Source organism: Pseudoliparis swirei, chromosome 24 (genome assembly GCF_029220125.1).
Source record: "Pseudoliparis swirei isolate HS2019 ecotype Mariana Trench chromosome 24, NWPU_hadal_v1, whole genome shotgun sequence".
Taxonomy (NCBI): Eukaryota; Metazoa; Chordata; class Actinopteri; order Perciformes; family Liparidae; genus Pseudoliparis; species Pseudoliparis swirei.
This window is the reverse complement of record NC_079411.1, coordinates 2,377,382-2,396,251: the sequence shown is the minus strand read 5'-3', so window position 1 is coordinate 2,396,251 and position 18,870 is coordinate 2,377,382. Positions and strand designations below refer to the sequence as shown.

Genomic DNA, 18,870 nt, shown 5'->3' with positions numbered 1-18,870 from the left:
ATCTTGGCCCAGTCGACCGCGGGACCTTTGACCTGCAGGAACCTGTGGAAGAGCTTCTTGAAGCCATCTAAGTCCTTTCTGGAGATCTGAGAGAGAGAGAGAGAGAGAGAGAGAGAGAGAGAGAGAGAGAGAGAGAGAGAGAGAGAGAGAGAGAGAGAACCAAAACATTGGGAACAAGAATATATTCAATGTTTTTGGTTATTTTCTGTGCTGTTTAAAGCAGGTGAAACTGGGCAATACAGTAGTAGTTAAATATAATAATAAATAATATATAATATATATATATATAATTTATATAATATATATATATATTATAATAAATATAAATATATATATATATAATAATAATAAATATAATATAAATATATAATATAAATGTGAAATAACCATTCTTGTGTGATTAAAGTACAGAGTCGTTTCTCATTTAATCAAAAACTTGATGAATGAACAAGAGTACAACAAATTATTAATACTTCCAGCTTTGTACTGACAGGTAGGGATGGGAATCGAGAACCGGTTCTGTTTTAGAACCGGTTCCCATTGAACCGATTGTTTGGGATCGTCAGCCAAATTCTTTAACGGTTCTGCTAACGGTCCTCTGTGGCGTTGCGCATGCGCAAACTTTTTTAGTTTCTTCTTCAGACTGCAGCAAACATGGCAACTAGGCAGAAGCGTTCTAAAGTTTGGCTCCATTTCACACGACAACATGACAACTACGCCACTTGTAACGTGTGTAAAAAGTCTATTTCGTCGAAGGGAGGAAATACAACAAATATGAATAAGCATTTGAACACAGCATGGAATTAAATGACAGGAATGTCATGTGTTCGATGCAGCAGCTCAGCTAACGTCGGCGCTTCATCACTTTCTGTCGAAGGTAAACTCCTCAGAAGTGATCACAACCACTCACTGTGTGAAGCCATTTGCCTTTATTGTGTGGAGTCGATCAAGTTATCTTCTGTCCCTTCGTTTGAAGCATACATTTGAGCTCCGGCATTGGCTAGTGAGAATGTGCTCACCTGTGTGCGCGCATCACGGCTGAGCGATGCGCGCACCACTCGCTGTGAGCGCTGCGCGTGCAGACAGCATTTAACGGAGCGGAGCAGCTCTGATCGCTCTTTTAATGAAGTATCGATACTAAAAATATGCTAAATCACATCGTTTTTAACGTACGGGTACTTTGTTAGTATCGCTACACCGTGCAGCGTGACAGCAGCAGATGTAGCGGACTGACATTCAAGCTAACCTAACTTCCCAAACGCTGTGGACATCTGAACGCTGATTGGCCGAGACGCGACACGTCCCATTAAAGATGTTCTATTGCGAAGAGCACCACTCCACATTTTCTCCGCGTCTCACTGCAAATCTCAACGGCAGCGGGCCAGGTGAAAAAAATAATAAATCGGAACGCGTCTCTGATATTGTTCAGGGGGCGGGGCCACATGGGGAGGCGGGCCGTAGTTTGGGGACCACTGGGCTACAGCGAGCACGTCTTGTACACCTCCTCATATCTTTGTGTTCATCCTCCAGCCCATCTGAGAGAGTGTTCTCCACGGCGGGAGACACAATAAGTCCTGAGAGATCGCGTATCCTCCCGGAGAAAGCAGACATGCTTATTTTTCTGCACAAGAATTGTTGATGATCCAAACAATTGATGGTTGCACACTTGGTATTTGCCACTGCTAGTTTCATTTTTGGCAGCTCAGTTCATATACCCTTTTTTAAAAAGGAAGGAGCACTGTAATTTCTAGGAACATGTTTAAATTAAACAGAATACATTTTATTTAAGTTATGTAAGTTTTATTTTAAGTTCCAAGAGGAATATGTATAAATGTTTTTGGTTATTTAAAAAAATGTAAATGTGTATGTATACATACTGTATATGGTGTGTGCAGCATTATAGAAAATTATATAAAAGAAAATTAATGTAAATAAACCCGTTTGTGCTCTTTTTTTCACCCCTTGCCCAATAAGAATCGATAAAAGAATCGATAAGGAATCGAATCGATAAGCAGGAATCGATAAGGCATCGGAATCGTTAAAATCGTATCAATTCTCATCCCTACTGACAGGTGTGCATCAAAATAAAGCTCTAGTGTGTGTGTGTGTGTGTGTGTGTGTGTGTGTGTGTGTGTGTGTGTGTGTGTGTGTGTGTGTGTGTGTGTTTGTGTGTGATCTCAGGGTTGTTCACCTCATGTTTTTACCAGCAGGCCGAAACTCTCCCCACAGTCTGTTTTATCTCCGCGATAAGACGAGCGGACGCTCTGTATGCAATACTTTACAAATATTTGTAAGAGATACATTAACCCAGAAATATGTGTTGTCTCCTATGCTTCATGTGTTAAAGCAGCATTCTCTCTCCTGACCAGCAGGGGGAGACTCCTCTGGTTGTATAGAAGTCTATTCTTCATGTGTTAAAGCTGCATTCTCTCTCCTGACCACCAGGGGGCGACTCCTCTGGTTGTATAGAAGTCTATGCTTCATGTGTTAAAGCTGCATTCTCTCTCCTGACCACCAGGGGGAGACTCATCTGGTTGTATAGAAGTCTATGCTTCATGTGTTAAAGCTGCATTCTCTCTCCTGACCACCAGGGGGCGACTCCTCTGGTTGTATAGAAGTCTATGCTTCATGTGTTAAAGCAGCATTCTCTCTCCTGACCACCAGGGGGCGACTCCTCTGGTTGTATAGAAGTCTATGCTTCATGTGTTAAAGCTGCATTCTCTCTCCTGACCACCAGGGGGAGACTCATCTGGTTGTATAGAAGTCTATGCTTCATGTGTTAAAGCTGCATTCTCTCTCCTGACCACCAGGGGGCGACTCCTCTGGTTGTATAGAAGTCTATGCTTCATGTGTTAAAGCTGCATTCTCTCTCCTGACCACCAGGGGGAGACTCCTCTGGTTGTATAGAAGTCTATATAGTGACTCTACTTCTCTCTTGATGTATTCCCTCAGTAAATATTGTAAACATGAGTTCATGGTCTCCGTCTCTATTTTCCAGTCTTCTTCTATCCAACATGGCGTCCTCACCTCAGACTCCGCCTCCTTGGCCGTGGCGAGCAGCGTCTCCAGCTCGCGGTGCATCGACTCCTCGTGCTGCTGACGCAGCTTCTCCTGGAACTCCGTCATCACTCCTCCGGCCAGGTCTGCCGAGCCCAGAGAGTAAGGATCCGTACGACACAATGAAGTGGAACGATACTTTATACTTTACTCATCATTAGATCACCTGCGGTCTAAATATATCTGAGCGACCTTGAACGACCTCAAATCAGTTGAACCAGAGGTCAAGTTCAGGTTTTTAAATTGTTGCAACTTTAGAGAAATCTCGACTGCAGGACGACGTCATTATCTTCTTTTTTTGCAATATTATTTTGTAATATTTGTAACAATAAATATTTATTTGAGTCTGAGCATAATCACAATTACTCCCCAAAAAACCGAAAGATAATAGAACAAAATAACATAAAATTACTTTAAAAAAAACGTACAATACACAAACTATTTGCAACAAAAATACCAGATATTATAATATTTGTTAATTAAATTATGTTCGTACACATCATCAGTTCCTCACTATGACTGTTCCTGAGGTTCATCACCTTATCTCAAATAGAATGATTAAAAATAATAAATAAAATACAGTTTGAAGGTTTTTTAAAGTTGTTAAATTAAATCAAAGATATTCTCTATTATTAATTTAGGCTGAAATATTAAAGTTCACAAACCTTAAAGTTAAAGTTACGACACAAACATCTTCTCCCAGAGTCTGCATGTGCATCTAAATATTTAACATACTTATATTATTATTATTATTAAATATTGTGACATCGTCTGCTGATCAATTTTAACTCCCTGTGTTCTTCAAAATATTGAGAAAAAAATAGTTTTCATACATTTTATCACCAATTTTGATTAAAATTCATGATGCAATTTTACCTTAAATATTATTTATAAAGTCACAAAACCAGACAAAACCAATCGAACCTGGACGTGAACTTACCGCCGACCGTCAGCGACATGGCGAGCGTAAAGAAATAAAACGTGGAGCAGGAAGCAGCGTTACAAGTTTAAAAAAGGTCCAGCGATAAACCAAAGCAACAGAGAAGCAGCTGAACGGACGAGCTCCTCATCCTCGGCTCAGAGGAAGATCACAGACCCGCCGACCCTGAGCTCCATATAGGCCCCGCCCCCCCAGCACACGCACCAATCACACACTGCCAGGGTGTACACATACACACACACAGTCTTTTTTTAATATTTAAAAACTCCTGCATCATCAATGTGATCATCTGTAATAAAATACATTTTACATAGATGTAGAATATATATTATTATTATAAAAATGAGCCATTCTGCAAAAAATTTACTTTTTGGTACTCCACGTGTATATTTTGATGTTTATGTTTACTTAAATTCGACTTTTGAAGACAAAGTATTTACACACTGTTGTAATACTGCTTCTAACAAATGTGCTAAATTCGTAATTTAGCTTTAACGCCGACATGTTGAGAGCCATGTGGAGTCAATCCCTTTAAATCTTCAACATGCTCTGAATTTCGAATTATGCCCTTTCAAAGTAAAAGCTCTTAAATACTTATTTCCCCTCTGGCGACGACGATTTGATGCTTTTTCTTTATTACCTTCGCATTGAAAATGCCGGAAGGTTATGTTTTGATCGCTGTGTATTTATTTATTTATTTGTATGCGTGTTATTCGCAAAACTCAAAAAGTATTGAACCGAATCGCATGCAATTTGGTGGGATGATTGTTTATTATCCGGGGACCAGTTGATTAGATTTTGGGATCTATCGGGTCAAAGGTCAAGGTCAAAGGTCATGAACAGGTCAAAATCTTTCGCAGAACTCAAAAAGTATTGAACCGAATCGTATGAAATTTGGTGGGATGATTGTTTATTATCCGGGGACCAGTTGATTCGATTTTGGGATCGATCGGGTCAAAGGTCAAGGTCAAAGGTCATGAACAGGTCAAAATCTTTCGCAGAACTCAAAAAGTATTGAACCGAATCGCATGAAATTTGGTGGGATGATTGTTTATTATCCGGGGACCAGTTGATTAGATTTTGGGATCGATCGGGTCAAAGGTCAAGGTCAAAGGTCATGAACAGGTCAAATCTTCTTGAATCACCTGGAATTTGGTGGGATGATTGGTTATTATCCGGGGACCATTTGATTAGATTTTGGGATCAATCGGGTCAAATGTCAAGGTCAAGGAAAGGTCAACATCTTTTTTTTTACAAAAGCACGATACATTTTTGTCCAATTGGCATGCAACTAATGCCAAAATGTTCATAATTCAATGCCCAATTTTGTGATATGCAAAGGTATGCGCTCTACTGAGTGCCCGTTCTAGTTTTGTATTTGTTGTAATTTTAAACGGTTGCTCGGACAAAGCAAAATATTTGTCATTTTGGGTTCTGAGAACTTTTTTGTGCGGTTTTATTTTGTTAAATGAAAAGATTTGTAGCAAAGTAGTTTGTTTCCTGTAAGGCATTAAAAATAATACTTTTTATTGTCGGTTCTGAAGCAAAGAAATCATATCGACAAGATTATTGGAAAGACTACGACAACTTGGCTGAATCAAGTCAGTAATAAAAGAAAATTTATATATTTGATCTCTCATTAAAAATAAGCTTTTTTATATATATTGAATTATATATATTGAATTATAGATAATTATTTTAAAATATTTGTATAAATATATATATTTATATATGTATTTATATATATACACATATATTTAATTATATATATAAATAAAATAAATAAATATAAATAAATATATATTTATATATATGTATAAATATATTTGTATATAAATATATATATATATAATTTATATTATACATATTTCTTACATCCGACGTCTTTAATAATTTTCTTTTAAGGCGTTTCTGGAAACAATCATTGAACATTTGTTTAATTTCTCGCGTGTAGTTCAGATCTTCCCGTGTGGTGTCATGTTACATACATGTAATTTCACCTCCTCAGAGCGCTGGTCACCGTGACCTTCACGGTGGGAGAGGTCAACTCGACATTTCACGGCCATTAAAGTTGATGTTTGAAATGGAAAGTTTTGAAGTTCAGAAGTCAAGTTCACTGTAATTTAATTTAATTTAAATATAAGACAGTCGTAGACGGTTTAAAGAATATTAATCTCACGATGTATTTACTTTTACTACATCTCCGTTTACATTACAGTTAATTCACTTTGTCTAACAACAATATATATAATTGATTTTAGCTATTGAATCTTATTGCTAATATTTAATTTAATATAAATAATTGTTTGAGGGAGTCTGACAGACTTCTTCTCAAATCTTTTAAATAAAATTAATTATTTTAATGCAACTCAAACCTCCTGAACTAGTTACATTTATTTTATTTTATTGCCATTTAACTTGTTTCACCCGTTAGTTTCTATTTGAACCATTTTTAAAATTACATTCATGCCGTGGATTTCATTTATATATATTTTTACTTAAATAATGATTTAATTTTTATACTTTACGTACATTTTGCCAATAATACTTACATTTGGAATTTATTATTTTACTACTCATGGAATATTCTCATGTTGTGGTTTTAGAGTTCAAAATTAATACTTCTTATACTACAGTTAAAGAATTATTCTCCCACCACTTAAAGTTAAATATGTTATGAATGCAATACGTGCTACTTTAAATATGATAATTAATCTTTCAGCCATCTTTGTTCTTTAAATGTTTTGGTTGCATGCACGCGCACACACACACACACACACGCGCGCACACACACACACACAGGGCAGGAGCAGGTTCATGCCAGCTGTTCAGACGTTTCCGGTTTGACTGTTTTGAATGTCCATTTAATTTCTTTCTTTTTTTGACAAACTTCTCGTGCACGTGCAGCCGCAGGTTTGTCTCGAGGCTATTAACGCGTTACCCACCTGAACGCGCAGGGGGGGGGTGGGGGGGGGGACACACCGAGGACCACGTGGACCGGCACAGACCACCTGCCGGTCTACAGGTCAGACACGTCTTCTTCTTCTTCTAATGACCAAGCAGTCGCTGCAGCTTCTTCCTCCTCTTCTTCTTCTTCTTCTGTCGCCTCTGCAGCTGACAGTCAGCCTAGGCGCGTCCCCGGACGCAGCTGACGCACCGTGCACGTGTAATTGGTGGGAGACGCCCGTCAATCAGGGGGCGTCGCCAACACGCCCCGCCCACTCAGGGTGGTCTATTTATGACCACCAACGCTTTGTTGTTCATTGAAGTGAAGTTATTACATATTTACTTTGTAACTCATATCAAAAGATAAGCATATGTAAAGTTTAATTTAGTTTTGTCCATTTTATTAATTGTATTGCTTCCAAATTAGACTCAAATGCAAATGTTATCATTTGTAATAATTTAACTGATTAGATTGACGTCTTCTTGTACCTACTAATACTTCCTGTTTATCACCCGATTTAAACATTTTCATATATATATGATTTTTTGTTGTCTATATGATTTAGGCTGATTTGTTTCTGTTTATAGTAGAAACACATACATATTAATTACATTATTACCCTAGACTACACAGTATTGTATTATATATTGTATTACTATATTTTTACCTGCAGCTATTTTGGCCCAGGGCGGTTACAAACTTTTACTTTATAACAGTTCTGATCACAAGCCATCATTTGAGGATATAATAACCTGTTTTTATAATTTTGGAGGAGAGCAAATTGTCCTGAAACTCCTGAGACAATAAAAACAAACCACTCAGGTGTGCACGTGGTCACTGCGGCTCAGTGCTGCCCCCACGTGGAGAAAAGGAGCCACTGCTCAACACTGAGACTTCTGAAACATCAAGACTTTGGTCTGTTGTTGTTGTTTTATTGGTGACAACACGTTTCTGTTACAGTTGTTTGGGGCAGCTAGTGTTTCATCATCTACCAAACAGAGACATTCTCTCGGTGGCGGCCATGATGTGGTGGTTCAACAGGCGACACACACACACACACACACACACACACACACACACACACACACACACACACACACACACACACACACACACACACACACACACACACACACACACACACACACACACACACACACACACACACACACACACACACACACACACACACACACACACACACACACACTGAAGGAGAGGTGGGGGACACACAGACGCCAGTGGTTAAGAGTGGAGGGTCGTTGTTTCTTCGTCAGAGCCGCGAGCTGAGAGCCTTCGGGGGGTCTACGCGTGGCTGCTGGCCAGCAGGGGGCGCCAGTCACTGGGACAGGAAGTTCACGGCGGTGTCGCGCTCCTCCACCAGCTCGGCCGCCGTGGCGTCCATCTTGGCGCGGGAGAATTCGTTGATGGGGAGTCCGCCGACCAGCTTCCAGGTCTTGTTCTGGGGGAATAAAACACAGAGATATTTATAACATTTAGTCAGTTTGTTGATCTCACGTCTTCTCCTGGTGCCAGACGTATGAACTCCTGTTCAACTGAAACCCAGTTGGACCGTGCCGGCGTGGAAGCAGCCGATTGGCCGGACGCACCTTGATCTCGATGGGGAAGGAGTAGATGAGGTCTTCTGGGATGCCGTACGAGTTCCCGGCGGCGTACACGCCCATCGAGATGAACTCGCCCTGAAACAACAGGAAGTCGGATCGGAGGGAAACGAGAGCGTCAATATTCACATGTTCAGTGAGAAATATCATAAAAATCTGTATTCTTCTTTTTCTGGAAACATTGGAACAAGTTTGTTTGTTTTTAACCACGAGTGACTTTAACGGCAGGGAGTGTTCCCGTGTCCTCGTATTAGATTATATACAGGACTGTCTCAGAAAATTAGAATATTGTGATAAAGTTCTTTATTTTCTGTAATGCAATTAAAAAAACAAAAATGTCATGCATTCTGGATTCATTACAAATCAACTGAAATATTGCAAGCCTTTTATTCTTTTAATATTGCTGATTATGGCTTACAGCTTAAGAAAACTCTAAAATCCTATCTCATAAAATTTTAATATTTCCTCAGACCAAGTAAAAAAAAAGATTTATAACAGCTGAGTGTTTGTCAAGGCTCAGGAAACCCTTGCAGGTGTTTCGAGTTAATTAGACAATTCAAGTGATTTGTTTAATACCCTACTAGTATACTTTTTCATGATATTCTAATATTTAGAGATAGGATATTTGAGTTTTCTTAAGCTGTAAACCATAATCAGCAATAAATCAGAATAAAAGGCTTGCAATATTTCAGTTGATTTGTAACTAATCCAGAATGCATGACATTTTTGTTTTTTAAATTGCATTACAGAAAATAAAGAACTTCATCACAATATTCTAATTTTCTGAGACAGTCCTGTATATTGATGTTGTATTTGTTGCTTTATGGACTCTTGAGTCTGGAAAAAAATATATATAAATAAATAAAAATATAAACATGTAAATACATTTAAATTAATACAATAAATATATAAATAAAATAAAAAGATATATAAAATAAATATATATATATATAGTATCAGAGGGGTCAGTAATAGATTCAGAATGGTATTTTGATTTGAACCAATGGTACGATTTGGATGATATTCAGATTAATAGTTCAGCTAAATAATAAAATGATTTATACGCCGAAAATCATCCAAATTACAAAATACGTGATATTGTTTAGAAAGAAATATAAAATCTGAAGGAAACGGGATCTTCAGCACATTTGCCAAACAATAAAAAAGGACAATTATTCCTTTTGAATATGTCACTTTTGCTTGATTTATGTTCCTAATAAAGCTTCAGTAAAAAGAAACGGAAGAATAAAACATAACTTCATACGTCCTCTTAATGTGAAAATCAGTTTTTCGTACTCCAACGATCAAAGTTTGAAACTCGTGCGTGTTGATGATCGTTGATCAGATAATACCCACGCTCCACTCTAAACCCCTCCCCCCACTGACCTCCTTGGTGCCGAACCAGATGTCCCTCACGTGGTCACAGATGGCCTTGGCGGCCGACATGGCGCTGGACAGCTTCCTGGCCTTGATGACGGCGGCGCCGCGCAGCTGCACCGTCTGCAGGGAGGAAGAGGTTTGAGAAGAGGTCGGAAACAAACGAGTCAATCGAAAGACGTGCGGTTCCTCGCTCACAGAGATGAAGTCTCCCCGGAGCCACGCCTCGTCCTTCACGGCGTCGTAGGCGGCCGTCTCGGCGCCGCCCACCTCCACCTTGGCGTGGTGCACGTCGGGGTACTGGGTGGAGGAGTGGTTCCCCCAGATGATCACGTTCTTCACCTTGTCGGCCGACACGCCGCAACGCATCGCCACCTGCAGGCGGGAGGAAAGAATTATACAGAAATAAATAAATATATAAAAATAAATAAATACAAATAAAATAAATATAAAAGTTTTTTTCTAAACTAAATGATACATACTGGTTCTTAGTTCCAGGTTATTTAACATGAATGAAAACAGAGTTCTGCACATTATATTATAATTATGCTAATTAATCCCCGTAAATACTACACACTGTTCCTTTAAGATGTCAACTCTTTTTTTTATACTTCTTCATTTTTCTATTATAATTTTGATTCTTGAGTATTTAACTTTTCTTTTTCTGCCCGACAACCGCAAGATAAATTCCTTTAGGTGACATTAAACCGATTTAAAGGAGAGCCCCCTCACTCATTGGACCCCCTCATAGGACCCCCCCCTCATTGGACGGATCTGATCCAGTGACCTTCACTAGAAGGGGATAATACCAGGACCCGGTCCTGCACCTGGTCCCCGGCGTACCTGGGAGCTGGCCCTGTTGTGGTCCAGCCGGGTCAGGCAGGAGAAGTTCTCTTTGGGGATGGACGGGGCCGACTTGGAGGCGATCAGGCAGTTGGTGTTGGCCGGGTTTCCGACGACAACCACCTGAAAAACATTTAAAAACAATAAAGAACCTCAGAAACATCTCCAGAAGGTTCATTTACGGAGCGTCTGAACCTTCTGAAATACATCAAACCTGATCAGCTCAGGCTCTTGTGGGATCTGGGTTGAATTCAACAACTTTATTCGTCCACAGAGCCGACGCAGAGACGCGGTCACCAGCAGAAAGGACCGCTGCATTTAACAACTAATGACAACTAGAAGTCAATTAAATAATTACACTGTTATGTGTAAAGTCTCGAGTGAAGTAAGAGTTCTTACAGCGCACAGATCATCAGTTCCTCTTTATTATATATATTTATGAAATATACAGTTAGAGGTGAATCCAAACAGCCGTTTCCTCTCAAAGGTTTCTGTGTGGAAGCCTCATTAACCCTTGTGTTGCCTTAGGGTCATTTTGACCCGAATCAATATTACACCCTCCCCCCGCCTTAGGGTTAATTTGACCCCATTCAATGTTTAATGTCGGTGTTCTTTCGGTAGTCAACAAACAAACATAAAGTGCCTCACACTTAAACTTGGAAAACAATATTAATTCTAATAATTTTCTGGAGGTTTTAATTGCTCGCGTCAAATTGAACCCAAAGGGTTAAATATGTTAGTAAATATAAAGGTAACAGGAGGGTGAAACATTGATTCGGGTCAAAATGACCCTAAGGCAACACAAGGGTTAAAGGTTCTACGTCTGTTTTCTTTCCCCCTCATGTGACCTTTGACCTCAGTGGAGACTCCGCCTCTTTCGCAACACTAAGGGCCTCACGGTGGACTTTGGGTCCTGAGGGACCTTCCTGCTGATCTCTGTGGCTCAAAATGAGGTGGAGCCATAATAACGGATCTTAAATTGGCTTCTTTCCAATTATCTTTAAAAAAATAAAAATAACTTCCTATTGTAAACTGTGTAAAGGATAAAGTGGTAATCTCCCTATTTTTGGCGAGGAGCTCGTCGATGATGATGATGATGAACGAAACGTCACCTTCACGGTCTTCTTGGCGAACTTGTCCAGCGCGGCGCCCTGCGTCTTGAAGATGGCCACGTTGGCCTTCAGCAGGTCCTTCCTCTCCATGCCCTCCTTCCGGGGCATGGAGCCCACCAAGATGGCGGCGTCGATGTCCTTGAAGCCGACCTCCACCGTATCGGTGGGGATCACCTCTGTGGGGGGGGGGGTCAGCATGTTTATCTTATTTAGGGACAATGCGTATTTAGTGTGAATGTGCATCAATATAAAACATTAAATAGATGACTAAACTAAGAAAAATACACTTTTTATATATAAACACAGGAATCATGTAAAAAAAATATTTTCAAAATGTAAGATTTATGGTTACTTTATTGAAATTATATTTTATTATTATTGCCCCATGTGGTATTATTATTTTATATTAAAAGTATCATTTTCTTGAGGTTCAGGAGGTTTGAGTGATTCTAAATAGATTATATTTAGATTATTATTGAGATATTAAAATGATTTGCATTATTTTTTAACCAAGACAAATCATGAATTAAATATGTATTTTATCCAGCTGTGAATATCTGATCCCGACTCTTTGTTGATGAAGATGTGCATCGTCCTCATCGTCAGATTTAAACAATAATTGACTTGAATGCAGGATTATTAATAAAAAGATAAAAATATTGTTAAATTTCAGACTTATTAATCTAATTAATTATTAATACTCATGTAGAGTTGAGGGACATCTTATCTGCTCAGGATAACAGAGGCTCTAGAAACATCGATAACTTTAAATGAATCGATACGCTACTTTTATTTCCCTTCTTTTCTCTCTCTCCACCTCCACTCTGCACTTTTTTTTCTCTCTCTCCAGTTGCACAACTTCAGATAAATTCCCGTCGCCTCGTTTGATCCCGACGATAAGATGCGCTCAGGGTCTGTTTGTTATGAACCGACACAATCAGACTGGACTTCAGTCTGGGGTCACTCCTCCTCACCACCCATCTGATTGGCTGCCGCGTTGCCTCGACAACCAGAGGCCTCGTTTTAGACACTCCTCCTCCTCCTCCTCCTCCTCCTCCTCCTCCTCCTCCTCCTCCTCCTCCTCCTCCTCCTCCTCCGAGTGACAGCAGCATGGAAACTAAACTTCATTAAAATATTAATTAATGTCCCCGTCAGAGCAACAGGTCTGTTCTCATCAGGGTGATAAAGACGAGCGGTAACCGTGGTTACCTCAACCCGCAATCAGAAGAGTTTTGTTTTTTTAACGTGTTTCTTGTTGGATGATTTAGATAAAGCACTGTGCTTAACTCAGAATTTTAATATTTTGTTCTACGATATGAAAGAAATCATAAAATAAAAATGTTGATCCCTTTAATATGATTTAAAATAATAAGTTTGCTCAATGAGTTCCGACTCGCTCATGCGACCGCGCTCTAGTTCATTGACAGCCTGACGTCTGGGGCCTGGTGGTGTGGTTCAAACACACAGTAACACACACTGTGTCTCACACACACACACACACACACACGGCTCACCCATCAGCAGTGGGAGGGCACAGTCCTGCAGCTCCATGACGACTCCATCCAGCACCGGCAGCATGGGGGGGATGTCCAGCAGGACCAAGACGATTGGCTAAAAAAAAGAAACACAAGAACCTGTTGGCCAATCGGCTCGCCGGACGTGACTCGGGGAACAATCGAGCCGTGGAGGCCTCACAGCGTCGCTCCTTCTGTTCTGAGGTTAGAATAGTAAACAGGACTCCAACAAGCTCACGGTCTACGCCGCATGAAACATGCTTTATTCATGAGGAGACCATTATGCAAGAGCCCCACACACACTGCCTGTGCTTCAGAGGGGGGGGGGGGGGGCTCAGCCACGGGGTTACGTAATCGAGACATCGGGCCCTTCAGTGGGCTCACCTGGTCCTTCCCGAACACGTCTCCCTTGGCGATGCTGTACAGTAGGGAGTAGGCGATCTGGCCAGCAGCGCCGGTCACCACAACACGGATTGGTTTGGACTGTTGGGAGGGGGAGAGAGAGAGAGAGAGATAGAGGGGGAAAGGGACAAACCAGTGTCATTGACCTAGATACACAACGGATGGAGGGAACAAAGCAGCAGTAACAGGCAGTCTGTAGTTTATGGATGCAACTGGGAGGCCTCTATCTGTGGCTCCTCCCACTGTGCAACGTCACACCCAACTGCGTTCAGAAAACCGAAGAATTTACTTGAATATGAGTTCGACGAGACGTAATATTCAGCAGATGACGTCACTCTTTAAATCTGCACGCTGCAGATACACTTTTTTTATTTTATTTATCCGGTGTTGTGATTGGTCCACACAATGTTCTTAATGAATGAAGGAGGGCAAAATAGTCAATTCTATTTATTTTTTAAAATGATGCAGTGGTTTTATTTGAGATGAGATGAGGTGAGGGACGTATCCGGTACAGACGGACTCGAACCGGCGGATGTTTATCCGACAAGCGAGAAATCTGTAAAACGGGGAGATTTGTGAAAGTAGATCCGTCCCCCCGCGGAAAGAATAAAAAGAATAAAGGTCGTTGATGTAACACGAGACCGACGCGACAGCCCGCTTATTAAAATGGAGGCAGATGCCCCAACGTACAGCGAAACAGGAAGAATTCAAACCACACGAAGCACCGGAACGACACATTTTCATCATTTCATTCAAAACATCATCTTTGATCCGCGCGATGCAGCTGCGCGACAGAAACTGTGCGTGACACATCGGTGCCCTTGGATCTTTAAAACAGTGAATTCGGCACATTTAAAATCCTCGATTTAAAAGCACAGTAGATAATGTTTAGCATCAAGTGAGAGGACGAGCTAACGTTACATTTGACTTCTCAATGACAGCCATTAGTTAGCACACCTGTTAAATTATTAAGTTTGCGCTTTAAAAGGCCTCGTGTTATACTATTACATTTATACAAAAACGAAATAAACGGCCAATAATACATCTTACCATTTTAGCTACTGGGTGGAGATGCTGTGCGTCTGTTATCCTGCTCAGAGTCAGGTTAGACAGGAAGAGGTCACCTCTATCCTTGAATTGTAAAGGCAGGCGGTTAAACGGCTCCTACGCGACTTGCGACGGGACTTGTAGTCTTTTATGAATACCAACAGGCTTCACGACGCAGCCGGAGGAGACAAAAGGAACACAATGTCCCACGATGCACCGCGCTCGTCTCGCCGCGCCCACCCGCTCCACATACGGCAGAGGATGTTCTGAAAAAGATTCTTTTAAAAAAAACCTGGAGATTCTGGCGGTCGCGCCTTTAGCGACCCCGCGTGGCTGGTGGAGGAACTGCAGAAGCTAACACCGCTTCAAAACGATGATTCTAGTCTGTTAATGTTTTTTTGTATTTAATGTCTCATTAAATGTAAACCCCTTAATGTAAAAAATTAATAAATAATATAAATATAAAAACCCTCTGAACTTTTACGTACCTCATATATATATGTATATATATATAACAAATAATATATAACATATATATATGTATATATATAAAATAATATATATATGTTACATATATACATATTATTTTGTATATGTATATATATATATTTATATATATAACATATATATATAGATGTAACATATATATATTTATATATTCAAAATAAGAGCCCATTTGAATAACAATAAGTTCATGCAGCTATGCATATTGTTATATATATATATATATATATATATATATATATATATTACCACCCCAATTTAAAAGGGAGATCATTTGGGTTTCCCAGGTTCTCAGGAATGCCTGTGGATTATTGTGGGTGCCTGAGGTCAAAGGTCAAAGTTTTGCTTGAGGACAAGTTTGCTCCCCAGACTACAGGAAGTCGCCGGGTATCCGTTAAGTTGTGGTTCAGCTTGTTATCTGCGACCTGAGCCGAGCCGTCTGGCCTGCTGTCATTTATAGAGCAGACATCATCACCAGTGAAGTACTCCGATGATACAGAGACTCCCCTGCAACCACACGTCCTGTCATAACAACTTGAAAGGAAATAATTATCTGAAATTATTAGTGTTAATCAATCTGAAAACTGACTAAATACAAACTAAAGCTGCCATAGAGTGCAGCTAAAAGTACGATAATTGTCTCTGAAATGTAGTGACGTAGATAATATTAAAGAACACTCCCCTTTACGGTCTGTTATGGATCATCATGTCCTAAATGATGACTTCATGCTGTATTCAAGACTTGAAACTAGAGACTGAGACATAAACTCATGTTTACAATGTTTACTGAGGGAATACATCAAGAGAAGTAGAGTCACTATATAGACTTCTATACAACCAGAGGAGCCCCCTGGTGGTCAGGAGAGAGAATGCAGGTTTCGCAAGTCACAACTTCAGTCACAATGTGCAGGTGTCCACATACTTTTGTAAAAAAACGCCTGCTGCCTAAAAAGAGCTCAGAATACAAAGTGAAGTGGAGAAGTTCTTCCCGAGGTTTAAATGACACGCAGAGGTCTGAGCATCCTTCAGCCTATCAAGGACACCGGCGGCCATGTTGGATCCGTGCTGCGGTTCTGGAGCTGACCGAGGTGCTGATAATCTGCAGCGGGGCCTGCTGCTGCATCAAGGCGGCAGCAACACAGGGAGCCCCCGGTCAATACGCCTTCAAAATAAAAGTACGAATTATTAATATATATTAGTTTTATCACTGTTTTCTGTGTTTTTTTTAGCCTAAAAGACACCTTTTCTTCTATTTTTTATTTATTTAGCAATCTTTGAGACGACAATTTTGTTGAGGATAGATACATCTTATCTATTTCATCATAGTTTTATCTCTATTTGTCTCTTCAAAATGATATTAGATTTACTCATGTAGAATATTTAATGTTTTAACACAACAACATTATTCATAACGTTAAGATTTATTGATCAAAAGGATTTTATACTTACCCTTACAAAAAATATTCTGGGTTTTATTGTGGTGACATACCGGAGAATAACATTTTAATGAAGTAACCTCTGTTTACCTTTATCTTTTTTTATCAATATATATAATACAAAAATATATATTTAACCGTTTTTTGGAGGATTTGCTCCTGTACATTTTCAATTTGGAAATGATGTGAGGTTGACAGACAGTTGTTATAATATTTTATAGAGTTTTAAGATATGAAGTAAATATTCAGGCTTTTTATCTGCTAATTTTGATTGTACAAGTTATTATTGTATTTACCAGAAGAAGAAACATTATGAATATATCCTTTTCCTGGGATTAATTGACCATTGTTTGTTTGTTACTTTAATCGGAGCTATTTGCTACTTCAATTTCTCAGTTTCATCACTTGTTTAATGAATTCTGCCACATTAATAAATTCACTAGTGTTAACAAAGAAAAAGCGGGACTTTTATTTTGAAGGGCACGGCCGGATGTCCCGCGGTTCACTCTGGGGAGCTTTGCAACACTTCGCAAGGTGAAAACAAAACTCTCGCTGAATTAATTAATGATGACGGCGAGTTCCACCGAGTTCACAGAGATGTTTAAAGTGATCCGGCGGCCATTTTCACACCTGAAGTCCAACGGACGTTGTAAAAACATACGTTAAATTCAATAAAACGATGACGACACACGGTCCTAACGGTCGTCTCTGGTGGTGCGTTCACGGACCGCGCGGCCCCCCGTCCCCCCAACTGTCAAACGGTGGGGCTCGTTAACTCACCCGCGGGGACACCGCCTGCACCATCAGGTACATGGAGGTCAGCATCGTCAACATGGTTCCCGGGTCTGTCGTTCCGGACAAGCCGGCTCGTCCTCTGAAGCAGAAATGGCGGCTCGACACCGGGACTCGGTTCCGAGAGAGAGAGCGAGAGCGAGAGAGCGAGAGCGAGAGAGCGAGAGCGAGAGAGAGAGTTAGACAGATAGACACCCGCAGGGATAGAGAGACACTCACTTACTCAATTCAATTCAATTCAGTTTATTTGTATAGCCCAATTTCACAAATTACAAATTTGTCTCGGAGTGCTTTACAATCTGTACACATAGACATCCCTGCCCCAAAACCTCACATCGGACCAGGAAAAACTCCCAAATAACCCTTCAGGGGGAAAAAAAAGGGAAGAAACCTGGAGGAGAGCAACAGAGGAGGATCCCTCTCCTAGGATGGACAGATGCAATAGATGTAATGTGTACAGAAGGACAGATTTAGAGTTAAAATACATTCAATGAATATGACAGAGTGTATGAATAGTTCATAGTAGGCATATTCCACGATGGAGACCTCCACGATCCATCAGGCAGATGGCGGTGGGGAGGAGGAGGCGGAGTCTCAACAGGACAGTGGCGTAGTCATGAGCAGGAATTCCACGACCCAGACGATCCATCAGGCAGATAGGATCTATGCCGTCTCATAGGGTCCGATGACCCATGAGACGAAAGTCAAAGGACTTCCGGGAGAAAGCAGAGTTAGTAACGTGTGATTGAGAGATGAAAATTCATCCTTAAGGAGAGAAAAAGAGGAGATAGGTACTCAGTGCATCCTAAAACGTCCCCGGCAGCTATAAGCCTATAGCAGCATATCAAGGGGCTGGACCAGGGCAAACCTGATTCAGCCCTAACTATAAGCTCTGTCAAAGAGGAAGGTCTTAAGTCTACTCTTAAACGAGGTGACTGTGTCTGCCTCCCGGACTGAAATTGGAAGCTGGTTCCATAAAGAGGAGCTTGATAACTAAAGGCTCTGGCTCCCATTCTACTTTTAAGACTCTAGGAACTACAAGTAGTCCCGCATTTAGTGAGCGTAGCTCTCTAGTGGGCAATATGGTACGACAAGCTCCTTAAGATATGATGGAGCATCACCAATCAAGGCTTTGTAGGTTAAGAGAAGAATTTTAAAAGTGATTCTTGATTTTACTGGGAGCCAGTGCAGAGCAGCTAGTGCAGGAGTGATGTGATCTCTTTTCTTAGTTTTAGTGAGAACACGAGCTGCAGCATTCTGGATCAACTGGAGAGACC

At 40.4% G+C, this 18,870-nt stretch overlaps 2 protein-coding genes across 4 annotated transcripts in view; both read right to left on the bottom strand.

Moving 5' to 3' along the window:
- The window catches only part of LOC130189544 (UTP--glucose-1-phosphate uridylyltransferase-like), a 14,969-nt gene extending 7,895 nt beyond the window's left edge, over positions 1-7,074 (bottom strand). The window contains exons 1-3 of one of the 2 annotated variants that reach the window (XM_056408405.1): positions 6,943-7,074; positions 3,028-3,143; positions 1-86 (exon numbers count right to left, since the gene is read on the bottom strand). The exon at positions 1-86 is cut by the window's left edge and continues 22 nt beyond it. In XM_056408405.1, coding sequence (XP_056264380.1) covers positions 1-86; positions 3,028-3,126 — 185 coding nt within the window. In that variant the 5' untranslated portion in view covers positions 3,127-3,143; positions 6,943-7,074. Of the gene's footprint in view, positions 87-3,027; positions 3,144-3,997; positions 4,136-6,942 lie in introns of those variants that run through there. The other variant, XM_056408404.1, reaches the window with a different exon arrangement.
- A 791-nt stretch (positions 7,075-7,865) lies between these two features.
- On the bottom strand, positions 7,866-17,711 carry LOC130189560 (malate dehydrogenase, cytoplasmic-like). Of its 2 annotated transcripts, none has more exons than XM_056408425.1 (9): positions 17,582-17,711; positions 13,797-13,895; positions 13,413-13,509; positions 11,899-12,074; positions 10,787-10,909; positions 10,142-10,318; positions 9,953-10,066; positions 8,555-8,644; positions 7,866-8,406 (listed from the first exon to the last, which is right to left on the bottom strand). In XM_056408425.1, the coding sequence occupies exons 1-9, from the start codon at positions 17,633-17,635 to the stop codon at positions 8,284-8,286; spliced, it is 1,053 nt and encodes a 350-aa protein (XP_056264400.1). In that variant the 5' UTR covers positions 17,636-17,711; the 3' UTR covers positions 7,866-8,283. The 2 variants fall into 2 exon arrangements, with proteins under 2 accessions (XP_056264400.1, XP_056264401.1); XM_056408426.1 differs by lacking the exon at positions 17,582-17,711 and adding an exon at positions 14,865-14,969.
- Positions 17,712-18,870: the final 1,159 nt, after the last annotated feature.